Below are 17,587 nucleotides of genomic sequence, written 5' to 3'. Positions count from 1 at the left end.
CATATTGATTGGGCCTTATTGGGCCAATATGCCCATTAAGGATTTTGGACTTGGACTTTGGGCCCATTAGCAAGGGATGGATAATTGGACCTTATGGAAGGGTTTGGAGTTTGGGTTTCCTTTGATTAATTAAAGTCCTAACATTGTTTAATGTTATTATTCAGCGCGGGAGGTTACAGACTGTTAGGAGAACAACTTTGTATTCAGCAGACAGAGGTGAGTCTCCTCATCATACCAATGGGTCTAAGGCACCAAGGCCGACCTATTTTATGATGTGTAGTATCCTAGATGAAATTGTATTATGTGACATGTTAGTTGGTATGAACTAGGAAGTATGCTTTGATATATGTGGTATGTTGTATGGAAGACCATGGGAGAGCCCATTGCACTTGGATGTAAGACCATGTGGAGAGCCCATGGCTTTCCTATCAAAGACCATGGGAGAGCCCATGGAACTTAGGTGTAAGACCATGCGGAGAGCCCATGGCATCCTGGAGTAAGACCCTAGGGACGAGCCCACGACATCCTTATCGGTTGTATGCATGACTTACGTGATGTATGTAGCCTTAAGGCTAGTATGATATATGATATTTGAATTGTATGTATGGTATGCTCTGGGGAACTCACTAAGCATTCACTTACAGTTTGTGGATTTGTTTCATGTACATCTGAGCTCAAGGGCAAAGTCAATGCTTGATGGCGCGGCGTGCACTCTATCTCTCATTATTATGTTATGGGACACTCTGATGTTTTAACACAAAGTTGTAATTGATATGTTTTGAAAACAATTGTAACTGGTTTTGTGGATGGTAAACATGCATTTTGGATAATTAAAAATAAAAATTTTGTTTTGAAAAATTGGGTCGTTACAATACCTTAACATCGGGATGTTACAGATGCAAAAATTTGGCACATGATAGTATTTAACTAAATTTGCGATCTATTGATTTGAAATTAAGATAATTACATAACACATTATTAACAATAAAAAATTTGTGCTAATTATTTACATGTTATTCTTATTTATCATAATATTGTTTATGACCGCATAACTAGATATAGTTTGGTAACACCTCAAACCGCATTTAAACCGCCCACACCGCATCAAACCGTATCGCACCACATAATGCGGTTTGGAACCTTCGTGGTGCGGTCTGCGGTTTTTGAAAATCTCAAACCGCGCATGCGGTGCATTTTGCGGTTTTAACTATAAATTGCATCAAACCGCACCGCACACACCCCAAATTCAATTAAGTCAAGTTAGAAATATGATTACTACCGATGTTAAGGTTGCATAGGAACATATTTTCAACAAGTTAATTCATTTTCTTTCTATTTAAAATGTTTCACAGTTGAGATTTAAATATTTATGGCCTATTTCAACATAAACGAAGATGACACATTATATATACGAAAACCATTACATGTCAATTTTGACATTTTTTTTATAAATTCTTGACACATGCATTTTGATAGAGAATGTGCTATGGGTCTTATATAAATATATGGGTAAACATGGGGGACTTAATCGTAATATCTATTATTATCTATTTTGCATCCTATCTAGAATTATCTCATGAATAGTACAAATAGAGTAGTGATAGGAGTAGTGAGGCATCGAAAAACAAGTATTTATATCATCAAGTCAACAGTATGGTGGTTTTGTTTTGGATTTTCACTGCAATCGGTTTGGTCCAACCGCCCAATTCCAGAATTATAAAGCTCTTTTTGGATTAATTATACAAGTCAATTCTTTCACCCCACGTACTATTAAAAAGCTGAGAATCAAAATAGATATGGAACAAGAATCAGAGTGGATCGTATCACTAAATATTCTGATACATGAAGATCTTGTATCTGCTGCTAAGCATCAACTCCAATCTATTGATGAAGACAGGAACAATTGGTTTTATGGTTGTCAATTTTTGCAACGGTGCAAATGTCAGAAACTAAGTGTTGAATTTTCTCTAACTACACAGCAAGGGGAGGAGATGTTTGGTTCAAGTTATTGGAGAACAGGAGGGGTTTGTAGAGGTACTCCACTTTCTCGTGTCACTACCACTCAAGTCATGACCAACAAAATTGATTCGGGTAATAGATTTCAAAAATTAATCAATCTTCCTGAAATAAATGTCATTGAAGTTGTATTGGAGATTATTGAAATCAAAAACTTAGAAGGGGCTTATAAGAAAAAAGTTAGGGTCTTTTTGAGTAAGGCACAACCTGATGGAATCTTTGAGGATAAAAAGAAAGTTAATATCAAGTTTGAATTTGGGAAGAACGAGGTTTCTACATTCAAGAGTGAGCCTACTGGATCTCTTTTCTTTGAACTTGTTCCTAAATTACTACCATCCAAATCAGGTACTATGCGTTCTAAGCCTATCCATCTTAGAGTACCAGCCTCATGCACTCCCCCTTTCTCAAAAAGTTCAATCCTTTTCCCACTTTCTATTTTGTGTCAAAATGACAAAAACGCCCTTGAGTCGGGATAAGGAAAGCAATCGCTGATTCCATGGCAGCAAGTTCCAATCAAAGAAGCAAAAGTGCCTTGCAAACAAAAAGTCAATTTCCTAACCCCCGGCTTGAGGACAAGCCTCTTCTTCAAGATGGTGGTATTGATAGAGAATGTGTTATGGGTCTTACATAAATATATGGGTAAACATGGGGGACTTAATCGTAATATCTATTATTATCTATTTTGCATCCTATCTAGAATTATCTCATGAATAGTATAAATAGAGTAGTGATAGGAGTAGTGAGGCATCGAATATTTTTGCATTTGTATTTTGAGTCTTCGGCATTAGCTTGGGCAGGAGGTCATCTCTTTGAGATCCTCTCTGATTTAGGTCAGGAAGGACAATCATTTGATTAACTTCTCTGAATTATTATTCTGTTATTTCCACTTGAAGTTCATAGTAATCAAGCATTCAATTTCTGTTTTCCATTATTGTGTTATCGATTCCTATCACATTTTGTATGCCATGATTTTTGACAGAATTTATAAGATGTATTATTTTTAAATTTACTAATATTCAAATTAAATCACACATTTAATGTCTCATAATATAAAATAAAATATCATATACAAAAATATAATCCATTGCACAAAATACAATATGTCAAATACAAATATTCATTTCAATGGCAAACAAATATAATACATTGCTAATATGGATGACATACTCCTATAATTTGTATAGTATGTAAGTATGGTGAGAAAGTTTTTCGCATGCAAATTTATTCAAATCAACAATCCACATTTGTAATTAACATTAGACCCATATAAAAAAGTAACAACCGTCAGTGACCCCGTTTTACGCAATGAAACTGTTTTTGTCTACAAACTCCTTAGATATGTTGCTTCCATGTTCCTTATGCTTTGACCTCAATAGTAAAGCAACAACCTACTCTAAAATAATTATCATAATCAAAAATTAAAACATATGAATTTATTTTCTATCAACTATAATATTTTTTTATAATTATGTTGCTATTATAAGTAGAAAGATATAAGTGGCCTCCTCTCAAGATTTTAGAACTTTTAAATCAATAGACCATATCCTATAGGCCAACCAACATTAACATAAATTAATAGATCACACAAACTCATTAAGATAACAAGAGTAAAAAAAATACAATTTTTTTACATTGAAACTGAAGAACCGGGAGCATAAGGAGGCATGATAATGCCTAATGAAAAATTGAAGCTTTACATCTAAAGCTAAGTAAGGAAAAACTAAATAGGATCTGATAAAAGAAAGCCAAATCGATCATGGTGATTTTTCCACAAATATAGCAAAAATCAATGAATATGAGAAACTATAACAAACCTTGAATCATGATCACTCTTTATTGCTTTAGATCAACAAAAACGTGAGATTGTGGATCCGTTAATCAATCAAATTAATAAACAATGTGTTGAGTGTAAAGAGGAGATAGAAAGATAACTTCGACCTGGTCCTGCTTAAGAAAGTTGTGAAAGCTCATACGAAGATAGTTCCAGGGACAAAAGTAGATGGAGTAGGCCGACATGAGGTGGAGTAGGGACGGATAACCCTCAATCGTTGGTGTTGTGACCGTGAGAAGTCAAAGAGAACCCTCAATCATCGGTGTGGTTCATGAAAGGCCCTAATTCTTCGATCGTCGATTTCATGAAGATAGGAAGTAGATGAAAGCGGGGTTTAGGAATTATAAGACGACACATAGAAGATGGCAGGCATATTTTGAGGTGTACTCTGTTTTTTTCGATTATGACACAGAGACATGACATGTAAAAGTGCATGTCGTAACCTTCAATTTTCACAAAAATGACATTTATTTTACAACACATGTTTTTGTCTGCATAAAACCAGTGTGTGCCTAATTCAAGTGTCGTTAAAGTTCTATTTTTTAGTAGTGAAAATTTCTTATAAAGTGTTTGTTTTGAAGACTTGACCCCATTTCAGTATTCTTAGTGGAATATTGTTGAAATTTCTAGAGAAGTTTTGAAGATAAACGGGATGTTTTTCTAAACATACATACCAAGGGAGCTCATAGATCATTTTCTTTGTCAACTTAATTAAACTTAAGATTATCCATTAAAATTATGTAATCATAAAAGAAAACTTTGTGATATAACTTTTACTTTGTATGTATTCATTATTATTTTTCCTCTTGAACATCACGTTCTTGAAAACAAAAGCAACTAGCTAACGAGGAGCTAGAGCCCAGCAGGCCAGCATACCTCAAGGGACAATGAATTATATAAATAACTTTGGGTGTTCTTGTTGGTTATTTTCATAACCAAAACATAAAACGCGGAAGCATAAACATTGAATCTTTAAACTCGAATCTCATTAAAAGAAAACTTAAACATTAAAGAACGATTACATACCCGATTTCATTATAATCTTCGGATCTGAAGAACTAGGGTTGGGTTTTCCAGTTGATCTCAAGAGCTCTCTCTAAAATCCCTCAGCAAACCCTAAACGAATTTACATGTGTATTTTCGTGTGTGTCGATTGCTCCTCATCACATGTATATATAGATGGAGATATACCCTAATGTGAGAGATGGAAGAGATCTTGAGGATCTTGAGTCAAACCGGAAACTCAACCCACAAGGTAAGTTAATATTCTATAAATCGGTCCATCAACAATTTATATTCTTACCATAATAATTGGATTTAATAATATATCGTACATGAAATGGTCCCATAATTATCCAACAGTTCTTTAATTGCTTATGTTGTTCTTCCTATAGCTTGATTAATTTTTATTGTGAACATCATGATTAAATAGTTAGGTCATGTTTACACATATATATGTGTTCCTCCATGACTCCATCTGCAATTTCTATCTTGTTTTTCTGTTGTTCAAACATGCATGTTTTAAAATGGTTTTTTTTAACTGTTTACCAAACACTTTAAGCCGTATACAATCACTAAAGGAACAAAATCATTACGTATTTTATCATTTAATACATGAAATTCTAAACATGTCCTAATGCTTTTCACAAATATCAAGACTTTCTGTTTTGTGATGTATTATCTTCTTGAACTGTTTAATAAGCATATTAGCATAATATACATATTGTAGTCATATCTGATTAATCCTTTTTTACGGATATTTAAATCGAATAATTGAACTTTTCTTTTTCGGTGAAAGAAAATTCATAACACTTGTCTCGGTAGCAACCAATTCATTTATCATAATCTTGGAAAAGATGCAAAAACATATGTACTTACTTATACACCATGATAATACTTCATCATCGATAGAGATTAGAGAGCAAAACACAACACAAATGTAAAAAAATAAAAATAAAAATAAAAACGATGTATCCATGTCTAACAATATAATCACCAATAATCACTACAAGAGCATTTCCCATCTTCAAACCGATGAAATCTATTATTATCCCTAACAATAATCACTCTACCACAGCATTTTGACATAAACTTTATTGCAGTGTGACAATCACCACAAATCCTCAAATTCTTCATAACCCTAATCGGTCTTTTGTCCTTAAATGTAATTAAAGCAAATGCAATTGCTAATCTTTCACTATGATATCTAATTGCCATACTTTTCTCTTCACCACCAACTTCTCTCAACACATAACTCGTATCAGCAACATAACCAGCTTCCACCATCTCATCTTCTAAATCCTCCAACTTTTCATAAATCTCTTTTGATCTCAAATGTCGCCTGTCCCCTGCAGCAAAAGTATGGACCATATTACCCTCCTCAACCCAGCTTAAACCAGTTTCCTTTTTTACCCCTGTGTCCCTTAACATCTTTCTGGCTCTTGCAGCCTCTTCATATCTTCCAACAGAAGCATAAGCATTAGATAATAAAACATGCATGCCTGAACTAACAGGACCTAATTCAAACACTTTGTCAGCAGCATAAGCTGCTAATTCTGTATTTCCATGGAGTCTACATCCGGTCAATAATGCCCCCCATACACATTCTGTGCGTTTGATTGGCATTTCCTTTATAATTGAGAGTGCTTCATCTAGTTTATTAGCTCTTCCAAATATGTCCACCATTGAAGCATAATGCTGATCAGTTGGCTCAATCTTGTAATGTTTCATTAGGTTGAAATAATACTTACCCTTTTCCACTAGTCCTGAATGGCTACATGCATAGAGTGTACAAAGAAAAGTTATGAAATTTGGTTTCATGCCGCTTGATTCCATTTCTTGGAATAGTTCAAAGGCTTTATTTGTATGTGAATGTTGAGCACATGCTATGAGCATTGCGTTCCACATTCCTAAGTTCTTGATGGGTGTTTCTTGGAAAATCTGATAAGCTGGTTTGATGATTCCACATTTTGAATACATAGAGATTAGAGCACTTCCTATGAAGCTTGATGAATCGAAGCTCAATTTCAAAGATAGCCCATGTAGCTGCTGACCTAGTCCGAGTAGCGTTGTGTTGCCACAAACTCGAATGACACTTGTGAATGTGAAGTCGTTAACCTCCAATTTCTCAAATAAAGCTTGCTTGAAAAGCCATAGAGCTTCTTCATGTTCGCCCAACTGCGCATACCCATAAATCATCCCACTCCATGAAACTACATTTCTCATAGGCATTTCGTCGAACATGTTACGTGCGTCTTGAATCTTCCCACATTTCGCATACATGTCCACCACCGAACTGGCGACGAACACATCAAAACCATACCCAGTTTTCAAGGCAAGGCAGTGCACTGACCTCCCGACGTTATAGTTTGAAAGAATAGCAGAGGCTTTCGTGGCACTCGGGAAAATATGGTCATCTGGACGAACACCATAATCGACCATCCTCTTAAAATACTCGAGTGCAAGAATAGGGAGCTCATTCTGGGCAAAAGAAGAGATAATGGAACTCCAAGTGGTTGATGATTTGATATTGGTTTCGTTGAAAACTCGCTGGGAGTCGATTGGGAGCTGGGTTTTTGAGTAGAAATTGATTAAATAGTGAGACACGAGTGGGATTATTTGAAAGCCTAATTTGATGATATGACCATGGAGTTGTAGTCCTTTAGGGAGTGTTCTTGATCGGGTTACAGAAAGAAGGAGGTCACATACGTTTCTGTAATTTTGTTCAAATCTCAACTGGATTCCTTCTTGCACACATCGTTGGGGAATATAAAGCATATTTTAGAGCAGATATTTAAGCGCCACCCAAAAGTTATGCAACATATACAGTTATACACCGACGAAAGATAGTAAAGGATGATTTTACTTTTTAATTGAACAAATTACATGAATGGTCCTTTAGGTTTATATTTTTTTCGCTAAAATAGTCCTTACGAAACTTTTTTTCCCTAAGATGGTCCCTAAGGAGTAAACCTTGCACACAAAAGGCCCCTGTGACTAACTTTGTTAACAGATTCCGTTAAATGATTGTGAATGACAAAAATACCCTTTGTTTTTTTGCACACAAATGGTCCTTAGACTCTCTCTTTTTCTTTCTCTCTCTCTCATTCTCTCTCTCAAACACACATATCCACCCATCACTTCCCAAATCCCTAACCTCAAAACTTGTCACTGTCTCCTCACTGAAGCTACCATCGTCGGAACAAATTTATTCATATAGAAAAAAGAAACAATAATGGTAAAAGATCATCAAATTGGCAAAATTCTCTGAGGAATGTAGAGAATTCTTGGTGAATTCGGTGGGATTCACTCCAATGTTACAGGACATCTGGTGAAGACTATGCTTTTCGTTCTTCCAAACCCACCCTTATCAGTGATAATCACCATTAGTTCTTTCTAAATAAGTGATACTGCTTTCTTCAAGCTGTAAAATTATGTTCCTGGGAAGTCTCTTGGCATCTCGATGATGCCTTGTAAGAACACGTTGAACAGAGAATCGAGTTTTCCAATATGATTTGGGTCCTCCACCAAAGTTCGATCCAATTACAAAATCCGATGGGTAACATGAAGGTGAGTGATGCAGGTTTTCAGCAACAACGATTTAAACCTAGATGTAATCTTCAATCAAAATCCGATAATGAATTTAGATTCAGAGGTTGGTTTCCAATAGGGTGACTTTAAACTCGGATTCAATCTTTGATTTTGGGTTTAAGGGAGATCCGATTAACCACAAATTATCACTAATCGACAGAAGCTTTGAGACACCATAATCGGTGGTGAATTTTTGGGGAAGAAACATCGATTAAAAACTGAAAGAGGGCACCCTCCAAATTTTTGGGGTTGTTTGATCGAAGTGTATTTGTATCACTCCTTGTTGATCTGAGTTTTCAGCATCGATTCTTCTGTTAAAACGAAGAGAAGCTAGTGATTTGTTGAAGGAAAGAATGTGAAAACGAAGGAGTAAGGGGTATATGTGTTCTTGTGTACTTATGTATGTGTTCTTGTGTACGTATGTATGTGTTTGAGAGAGAGAGAGAGAGAGAGAGAGAGTGTGTGTGTGTGTGTGTGTGTGTGTGTCTAAGGACCATTTGTGTGCAAAAAACCAAAGGGTATTTTTCGTCATTCACAATCATTTAACGGAATCTGTTAACAAAGTTAGTCACAGGGGCCTTTTGTGTGCAAGGTTTGCTCCTTAGGGACCATCTCAGGGAAAAAAGTTTCGTAAGGACCATTTTAGGGAAAAACTATAAACCTAAAGGACCATTCGTGTAATTTGTTCTTTTTAATTTGAACAAGAAGGTCTTTCAGCTGGAACGAGAGATTAAACTTCGAACATAGGAAGTTAAGGGGCTGTTTCTGTAATTTGAGCAAAAGAATAAAAAACATTAATGCTTAAATAAATGAAGCCAAATACGTGAATTCACAAAAAAAAAAAAAAGAAGTTGGTGAGATTAAGATACTATTGAACTTCTTATCGCCAATGACACCTAAGAGTGAGAAATCTAGAGAGAGAATGGGTGTTGAGGAAACAGAGAGAGGTAGCTTCTTGTACAAAGATGTATTACCATTTGCAGCAATGGTGCTGGTGGAATTGATGGTTGTTAGTGGTAACACACTCTATAAATCAGCATCTGCTAATGGAATCAACTCTTATGTCTTCACTTTCTATGTCTTCTTCATCGGCTTCATCTTCATCTTACCTCTCCCTTTCATCCTCCATAGGTACCTACCCTGCAATTTTCATCCTAGCTTTCTTCATCAAACCATTAATTGAGGGTCTATTTTTAATTTGGGGTATCAAAGTTTACTGAATTTTGTTGCAGAAGAACAAGCGTTCCAGTTCCACCCATCAATTTCTCGATTGCTGGGAAAATATTCATGCTTAGTGTCCTCATGTAAGCTTCTCTGAATTCACAAATCACAGTTCACACCAACAATTTGGGTATATCGATCTGCTTAATCTTTTTGAGGTAAATTATACAGGTATTTGTCTCAAATTTTCGGATATATCGGTCTGAAGTACAGTTCTCCAACTCTATCCTCGATCATGAGCAACCTTTCACCTGCGTTTACATTCATTCTCGCCTTCTTCTTCAGGTTCTCATCTTCAACAATACATATGAATCGTTTTAAAGGGAAATTAAGAAACATGATTGATTCTTTATATATGTTATTTGTATGTGTTATAAAAGGATGGAATCGATAGATTTCCGAAGCAATACAAGTCAAGCGAAAATCATAGGAACAATAGTGTCAATATCAGGAGCAATTATAGCGACAGTTTACAGTGGTCCTTCAGTTTTATCAAACCCGATTAGCATAAACTGGATTGTCGGAGGAATTTTACTCGCAAGTCAATATTTTTTACTTGCCTTCGCTCTGGTTGCCCAGGTAGCTAATTAAAAGCCATAAATATTCGAAATTGAAGATGAATCTGTATGCGTATGTTGTTAAGAAGTAAGAAAAAGTGATTGCATGCAGGCGAAGATAATGAAAGAGTATCCGGTGGACGTGATGGTGGTGTTCGTATTCGGGATAAGTGGATTGTTTGTAGCAGGGGTTGCGGGATTAGTGATGGCACAAGATTTAGATGCTTGGAAACTAAAACCTAATCTTCTTTTGGTCACTATACTATATATGGTAAGATACTAAGATCTACCTCCTTAGAAAAAAAAATCACTGTGAAATTCACTCTGCATAGTGAAATTCATCATGGTTTTTTTAGGAAACTTTTTTTAAAAATTTTTCTTTTTTGTGGTGTGAATCTTTAAAAAACTATTTTCATAACAAAACATAACTTTATATTGTTAAAACAAGGGAAGTCTTAAATTAAAAAATATTAGTTTTTCCCTGTCAATTTTTTTTTATATATATGCCTCATTTTACATTTAAAATATACTATATTCTAAATATCATCCATCTAAATGTGGAAAAGAAGAGAGATGGATGATAATATAGTAACACATGGCAGGGGTTTTCTTCTGGATTCTTGAATGTTGTGATACAAATCTGGACGCTGCGGTTGAAAGGCCCTGTGTACGTGGCGATGTTCAAGCCGTTAACGATTGTGATAGCGATTGTTATGGGCGTCTTGTTTCTCGGTGATTTGCTACATCTCGGAAGGTTAAATTACCATTACATCCTCTAAATTTCCTTTTACTTTTACATAATACAATTCCAATATCATCATATATATTAGTTTTTACACAAACAATACTTCATCAACCGATTCTCCAACAACTAAAACAGACCTGACGTATATATATTACTGAATATTATTCATATTATTGCAAAATTTATAAAAATTTATGAAAAAAAATGAAGTTTTGTTTATCGTGAGGATTAAAAAAAAACCATTTTTGCGGCAAAAATCAAGTTTCCTAGTACGAGGATATAATGTTAAATTGAGAGAGCTTTACAAAAAACAACGAGAAAAAGTATAAACAAAAATGTCTTAAACAGGAGTTATCAATTTCGTAGAAAATATTGAATTTTATAACTGTTTATGAGAAATATATAAAAAATGACTATTTCCGGAAAGTCAAATTAGATTAATGGTTAGTCTTTTTTTTTTTATTATTTTACAAATCCTATTCATATTGATTGATTGATTCATATTAAAATAAAACATTTAAATCAAATTCGGTTTACCTAACACTAAAAGAATCATCGGTAAAGTCATAATACGTTTTTTTTTTACAAATCCTATCCTATTCAATATTCATATTGATTGATTCATATTAAAACATTTAAATCAAATTCGGTTTCCCTAACACTAAAAGAATCATCGGTAAAGTCATAATACGCAACCTTAAACTACATCAAACAATCCCTTAAAATATATATTTTATTTTATGAAGGGATTAATTTGGTCTTTAATTATTATTTTCCAGTCTCATATATAATGTAAACTTTAAAAGGGGACATGATTTTGAGGTTGTACCAAATTAATGGGGATTAATTAATAAATATAACTACGGTATAGTGTATACAATTGCATATAAAATAATAATATTTTAACATATATTATTATTTAAATTGTTGTGGTGTATGATGCAGTGTTATGGGGGGCATTATAATAACAGTAGGGTTTTATGGAGTGGTATGGGGAAAAGCCAAAGAGGAATCTCCATCGTCCATTCAAATCACCGCTCCTTTGCTCCAACCACATCACAATCTTGAACAGGGTCCATGCATTCATTAACTTCTTATTAAAAAAAAAAAATCAAGATTGCAGTGTATATATATTGTAAAAAAAATCAACATTGTTAAAAATCTTATTTAATATTTCTTTTTGTCACACAAACTCCACCAAATACCACCCACAACCACCATTTCAGCCACCACCAAACACCTTTATTAGCCACAATTATATCACCATATACATCTCACATGTTCACTCGAAACCAACACCATCAACCACCGGATCAACTTCTCTTTGCACCACCCATACCCAGGGTTACAAACTCAATCCCTGCTACCTAACTGAAAATACTAAATTACACTCACAATAATGGGCGAAAACTAACGGTGTTAGTAAAAAGAACCATTCACGCAAGTTTTAGAAACCACATAAACCATGTTTGTCAAAAAAAATTTTTACCAATTACTGAATTTGTGACCATTAATACATGTGATTTGGTTCGATCCGCATGTTTTGTATTGTCCTTATGTTTTATTTTTTATTCGGACCGTCCTTAATGAGTTTTAAACTCATATGATTCATTATTATCAAACATGAAATAACAATATTGTCTTTATTAATTTGTTTAATTTATGTATCATTTATTTTTTAATAATAATAATAAATTAAAAAAACAAAATAGGCCCCATTTCAAACCGCACCCACCTGTTACATCCGATCTTTTGAGGTATTATGATGTAACACCTAGTTCTAGTGAAATTCTAATCTCTGGACATTGGGCTGGAATTTGATCAAGTGAGGGTTTTTGGCCTCAAAGGAATAATGTTTAGACTCTTTCGTATGTTGATAATGTTGGAATAAGTAATTAAAGCTCTCGATTTGTGCCTTGAAGCAAAAGGGTAATATTGGAAAGGTGATATATCAGGCTTCTTGCACGAATTAATGATTTTAGCTTGATAGTTTTTAGTCAAAAGTATACGTGGGGCTCGTCAATACCTATTTGTGCATATAAAGAATGCCGAAAACGGAGTTGAAATGAAGAAGCTATAATTGTTTGAACTTGGAGTGAAATTGGATGAAAGCATGTCGCCACGGAGTGGCAAATTGCCTCCACGACGTGGCAAGCGCCATGGAGTGGCAAATTTCCTTCCACGACATGGAAATTTGTCTCCCACGGAGTGGAAGATAGGCAAGCCCAGCTCATGATTTTTAGGGTTTTCAATGTATTTAAAGGTAATGATTCATGTTTTAGGGCATTTTCTCAACCTCCATCTTATTTAGAACCCCTTGAGAGCAACCCTAGCCTCCCCCACATATTTTGAGCTTCTCCCATATCCTCTCATCTATTTTTGGAGTGTTTTTGGTGGTTTTGGAGTGAGGATTTCATGCAAGATTGATCCTTGAAGTGTAACGTCCCAAAATTTATAACCAAAAATTTCATTTTTGTATTAATAAAACCATCAACCAAACATGTTTACAAAAATCATAAAGGAAATCAAAGTATGTCAACAATCATCCAAAAATACATGAGGGTCAAATAAGGTGGAAAATCATGGTATGCGCAATGTGATCATCTCGAGCTCTTCCCCTTCGAACCGGAAGTATCTGAAACATAAACTGAAGACCGTAAGCACAAAGCTTAGTGAGTTCCCCAAAATACCACATACCATACATATTCGTCAGCTCAAGGTTGTACCGGGTCCATTTCACCCATGAGTCTATTTCAACTCTAATGTCAGCTCAAGGCTGTACTGGGTCTATTTCACCCCCCCCCCCGAGTCTATTTCAACTCAATCAATATTTTTCAACCGTACGAGTCTATTTCACCCTACATACATATAGTAAACAGGCATACAGACATACAACAAGAGTCACAAAGACAACAAGCACATACAACCCTAGTGTCCTCTAGTATAGTGAGCAAACTCACCTGGATCCGCTGATAAACAAATAGATGCTCAGGCTGCTGAACCGGAGAATCCCCGCACTAACAGGAGAATCACGCCGACAAGGACACGGGGTTCGAACCCAGTATGCACAACGTACTCATAAGTACACCCAATGTACTGGTATGTGAACAATTCCTTATATAGATGGCTTAATCCCTTAAGACCCTAACGTCCAAACTTCAAATTTACTCCAAAATAAGGTCCTAATCCATAAAGTCGGAAGCTTTAAGCCTTTGCATGGCTTAATATGTCCCAATGTAACATCCCAAAAATCACAATAAATTTTAACTTTTCAAAAACAACCCAAAACCATAATTGATTACAAAGTCATTGTTTCAAAAGTGTATTTCAGTAATCAGAGTATCCCAAAATCCAAATAACATAAAACCAAAGGTTGTACACGATCACGCCTTCGCCTTTCCACGGTCATCTAAAGTACCTGAAACAACAAACTGAAACTATAAGTCAAAGCTTAGTGAGTTCCCCTAAAGTACCACCACACAAACATATAACATACACAATCCTGCATGCTGGGTCCACAACCTCCCGGTTGGCTTACCCTGGCCTACAACTTCCCGGTTGGCTTACCCTGGCCCACAACCTCCCAGTTGGATTGCTCTGCATATCACGTACTGGGTCCACAACCTCCCGGTTGGATTACCCTGGCCCACAACCTCCCGGTTGGAATACCCTAGCCCAGAACCTTTCGGTTGGATTTCCCCAGTTGGTTGACTGACAGCATAAAGCAATAGTCTCAACCCGAACATAACATGCCGACTTATAACAGATAACAAACATATTCAACAGACATATAATCATACAACCATTAATCACAAGTAATCCTATAGATCTACCAGTCTAACGCATATCAACAACCATCATATAATCATATAGATCTACTACATACTCAACATATCATCAATCAATATATATCAGGATATCATATCCAATGGGCCGGCCTTGGTGCCTTCGACCCATAAGTACAGTGAGGGAAACTCACCTCTCAGTCTGAAAAGATCGTTGAGCAGAACACATCTCCGAATATCAGCTCAACGGTACCCTATTCATCAAATAATGACCAATCTCAAATATCACTTATTGGACAGATCCCTTTTTCTTGAAATTCGAACAACGTTAGTTTTTTCGACACATCAGTCATATGCGAAACCTTCAATTTAATAAAGCTTCATGACCATACAAAGTCATAGCGAATAAATGTTAACATGAATAGAGTTGCTATAACTCTAATCTCGTTCACATGCACTTGAAGATATTTAATTGCATATGCGTGCTACTATAAGTCCGAAGCAGGACCAGACATCGACCCATTCATACTTCAGACTTGAGGGACTTGTTGATATGTATATCTCATCGACCTTTTAGAAATGGTTCGGTCATTTCTCGACAGTTCGGCTATTTTCGTACGGTTCAACCATTTCCTGACGGTTCGGCCATTTCTCGACGGTTCGACCATTTCTCGACAGTTTGGCTATTTTCGGACGGTTCAGCCATTTCCGTATGGTTCAACCATTTCCATACGGTTCGGCCATTTCTGGACAGTTCGGCCATTTTCCTGACGGTTCGGCCATTTTCCTATGGTTCGTCCATTTTCAGTTTTCTCCTTCCCAAGGCGAAAAGTACATCAGTCACCTCAACCAACTCATAGCCAGCTGCTAAGTTTCTTCCCCAAGAAAAGTTACATCTAACTATGTATAAATAGACCTCTCAACACACACAATAAGTAAGTTCCAACTCTCTCTCTCTCTCTAAATACAATTGGGTTCCTTCCATTCGAAGGATCCGACCTGATTTCGTATCGATACTAACTTGACCGTCGGAGGCTGCTCCCGGGACGCAAGTCATGGGACGACTCTGACAATCTCATTTATGAGTGTAACAGGAATCACATTGGGGCTCGCTAGCGGCAACTAAGAACGCATCGAAAACTTCAACTCGATTGGCCCCATGGTGATTTTTCGGGTTACATCAAGTGGCGCCATCTGTGGGACCTCGAGCAAATAGCCACTGCTTCACGAGGTTCAACCTTTTCTCTTTAAAGATCTCCAGAGATCTGCTACGTTCGTTACAGGTTTTTACCATCTTCATGACCCCATCTTTTTCATTCACGAGACTACAACAGTTACTAAAGCCTCTAATGTTAAAAAAAAACTTGTGTATTTGCAAATTTAGTGAGTCAAATCTTGTTTATTTTCTACTTTGGCTCGTCTTTCTCAAACAAATATTCGTGGCCATATTCATGCCGGGAAAATTAAACAATCAAATTAAAAAGTTCATTGGATGAGAAAAATTATAGGGAGTGGTAGCATGTTTAGCATGTTGTCGCATCAGAACTTTTGATGCCATGTCAAATTTTTTGAAGCCACATAGGATGAAGAAAGTTGTAGCATCCAAATTGCAAAAGGTAGAAAATGGTGATGTATTAGTTTCATTGGATTTATATTGGAAAAAAATTAAAAAAGAAAAAAGAAAAAGATTTCAGTCAATAAAAACCCACCATTAAAGTTTCTCTCTCTTCTCTCCTGTCCTTATGTGTATGGCGAGAGATCCTTAGCAAATGTTTTAACATTTTAATGGGAGTGGAGCTAGCACTTTTAGCGAGTATGGAGGCGAGAGGGCACCCCTCAAGCCTTAAAAGGAGTGAAAACTAGTTGGCAACTTGTCTATGCTTCTCTTGGAACTAGCATCACGCGCAGGGTATTCTCATTTCAGCCAAAAAGAAAAAATATGGTTGTTAAAAGCTAAATATAGTTGTCCAACAAACAGTTGCAAAGGAATTACTCATTTTCCATATTTTTGTTGCTATTCCTATTCAGATTATTTCTTGAAATGCACCATGTACAACTTAGTGATGCAAAAATAAAGAAGAAAAAGAGATACACCGCATTTCTAAAAGCAAACTCTTAGTTGTTTGATTAGACAGCACGCACTAGTGTGCGATCAGTAGTGACAAAACTCTACTAGTCCAACTTCTTTCATGTTTGCTCGTTTCACAAGAGCCAATGTAAGAAAACTATAGAGCTTTGAATTTTACTAAATAAATCATAATCCTTTGGCTTCCACAAGAAAGAACTTTGACTAGAGAAAACTTTATGTTCTTCACATCGATTAAACTCATCCGTCCGGCCGCATGAATAGATCCACTATTTTTCTCACTCAAGCAGTTGTGTGAGTCATTGGTCGCTTCTAGCTCCAACAGACGCTGCCATCAACCAAGGCCAACGTCACCATCTTCGATCGTTCATTCTCTCTAGCCAATGCAACCCAGCTTGTATGAAAGCCAAGCTAGGTGTTCTTACACCGTGGAACAAAATCTACATCTTGCTCTAAAAAAACATAATCGTTACCCAAAATAGTTATATATTGTAACGCCCGTGTTTCTAGGCTAGGCATTAATATTGACATAATGGTCTAGGTTAACCTTTGTAACTCATTTAGAAGAAATGAAAAGGAATTATGTGAATTATGTGTTTTATGCTTAATTATTAGGGTTTAATTAATTAAGAATAAAAATAAGCGTCAAAATTAAATATTAGATAAAGCCGATATCTATTAAGAAACTTGTAGTGGGCGTGACAAGGATTACCGATATATAAAGAATATCGAAATCCGAGTGATAACGAAGAAGTT

At 35.8% G+C, this 17,587-nt stretch overlaps 2 protein-coding genes across 2 annotated transcripts; one reads left to right on the top strand and one right to left on the bottom strand.

The window, feature by feature from the left end:
• Positions 1–5,785: 5,785 nt before the first annotated feature.
• Positions 5,786–7,702, bottom strand: MEF1 (mitochondrial RNAediting factor 1). Its single transcript, XM_079070181.1, has one exon. It carries the CDS (start codon positions 7,622–7,624, stop codon positions 5,840–5,842), a length of 1,785 nt encoding a protein of 594 aa, XP_078926307.1. The 5' UTR covers positions 7,625–7,702; the 3' UTR covers positions 5,786–5,839.
• A 1,568-nt stretch (positions 7,703–9,270) lies between these two features.
• Positions 9,271–12,152, top strand: LOC145138090 (WAT1-related protein At4g15540-like). The gene is made up of 7 exons (XM_079072239.1): positions 9,271–9,568; positions 9,670–9,741; positions 9,830–9,943; positions 10,039–10,237; positions 10,328–10,486; positions 10,818–10,969; positions 11,906–12,152. The coding sequence occupies exons 1-7, from the start codon at positions 9,327–9,329 to the stop codon at positions 12,048–12,050; spliced, it is 1,083 nt and encodes a 360-aa protein (XP_078928365.1). The 5' UTR covers positions 9,271–9,326; the 3' UTR covers positions 12,051–12,152.
• Positions 12,153–17,587: the final 5,435 nt, after the last annotated feature.

Source organism: Lactuca virosa, chromosome 9 (genome assembly GCF_052849685.1).
Source record: "Lactuca virosa cultivar CGN04683 chromosome 9, Lactuca_virosa_CGN04683_v6, whole genome shotgun sequence".
Lineage (NCBI taxonomy): Eukaryota > Viridiplantae > Streptophyta > Magnoliopsida > Asterales > Asteraceae > Lactuca > Lactuca virosa.
This window is presented reverse-complemented; position numbering and strand designations above follow the sequence as displayed.

What these genes read in the sequence shown, in the direction of transcription:
- MEF1 (XM_079070181.1), bottom strand. Translation starts at nt 7,624, where the DNA reads ATGCTTTATATTCCCCAACGATGTGTGCAAGAAGGAATCCAGTTGAGA.
- LOC145138090 (XM_079072239.1), top strand. Translation starts at nt 9,327, where the DNA reads ATGACACCTAAGAGTGAGAAATCTAGAGAGAGAATGGGTGTTGAGGAA. An exon ending in CCTTCGCTCTGGTTGCCCAG is followed by an intron (nt 10,238 to 10,327) that starts GTAGCTAATTAA and finishes GATTGCATGCAG; the next exon opens with GCGAAGATAATGAAAGAGTA. An exon ending in GATTTGCTACATCTCGGAAG is followed by an intron (nt 10,970 to 11,905) that starts GTTAAATTACCA and finishes TGTATGATGCAG; the next exon opens with TGTTATGGGGGGCATTATAA.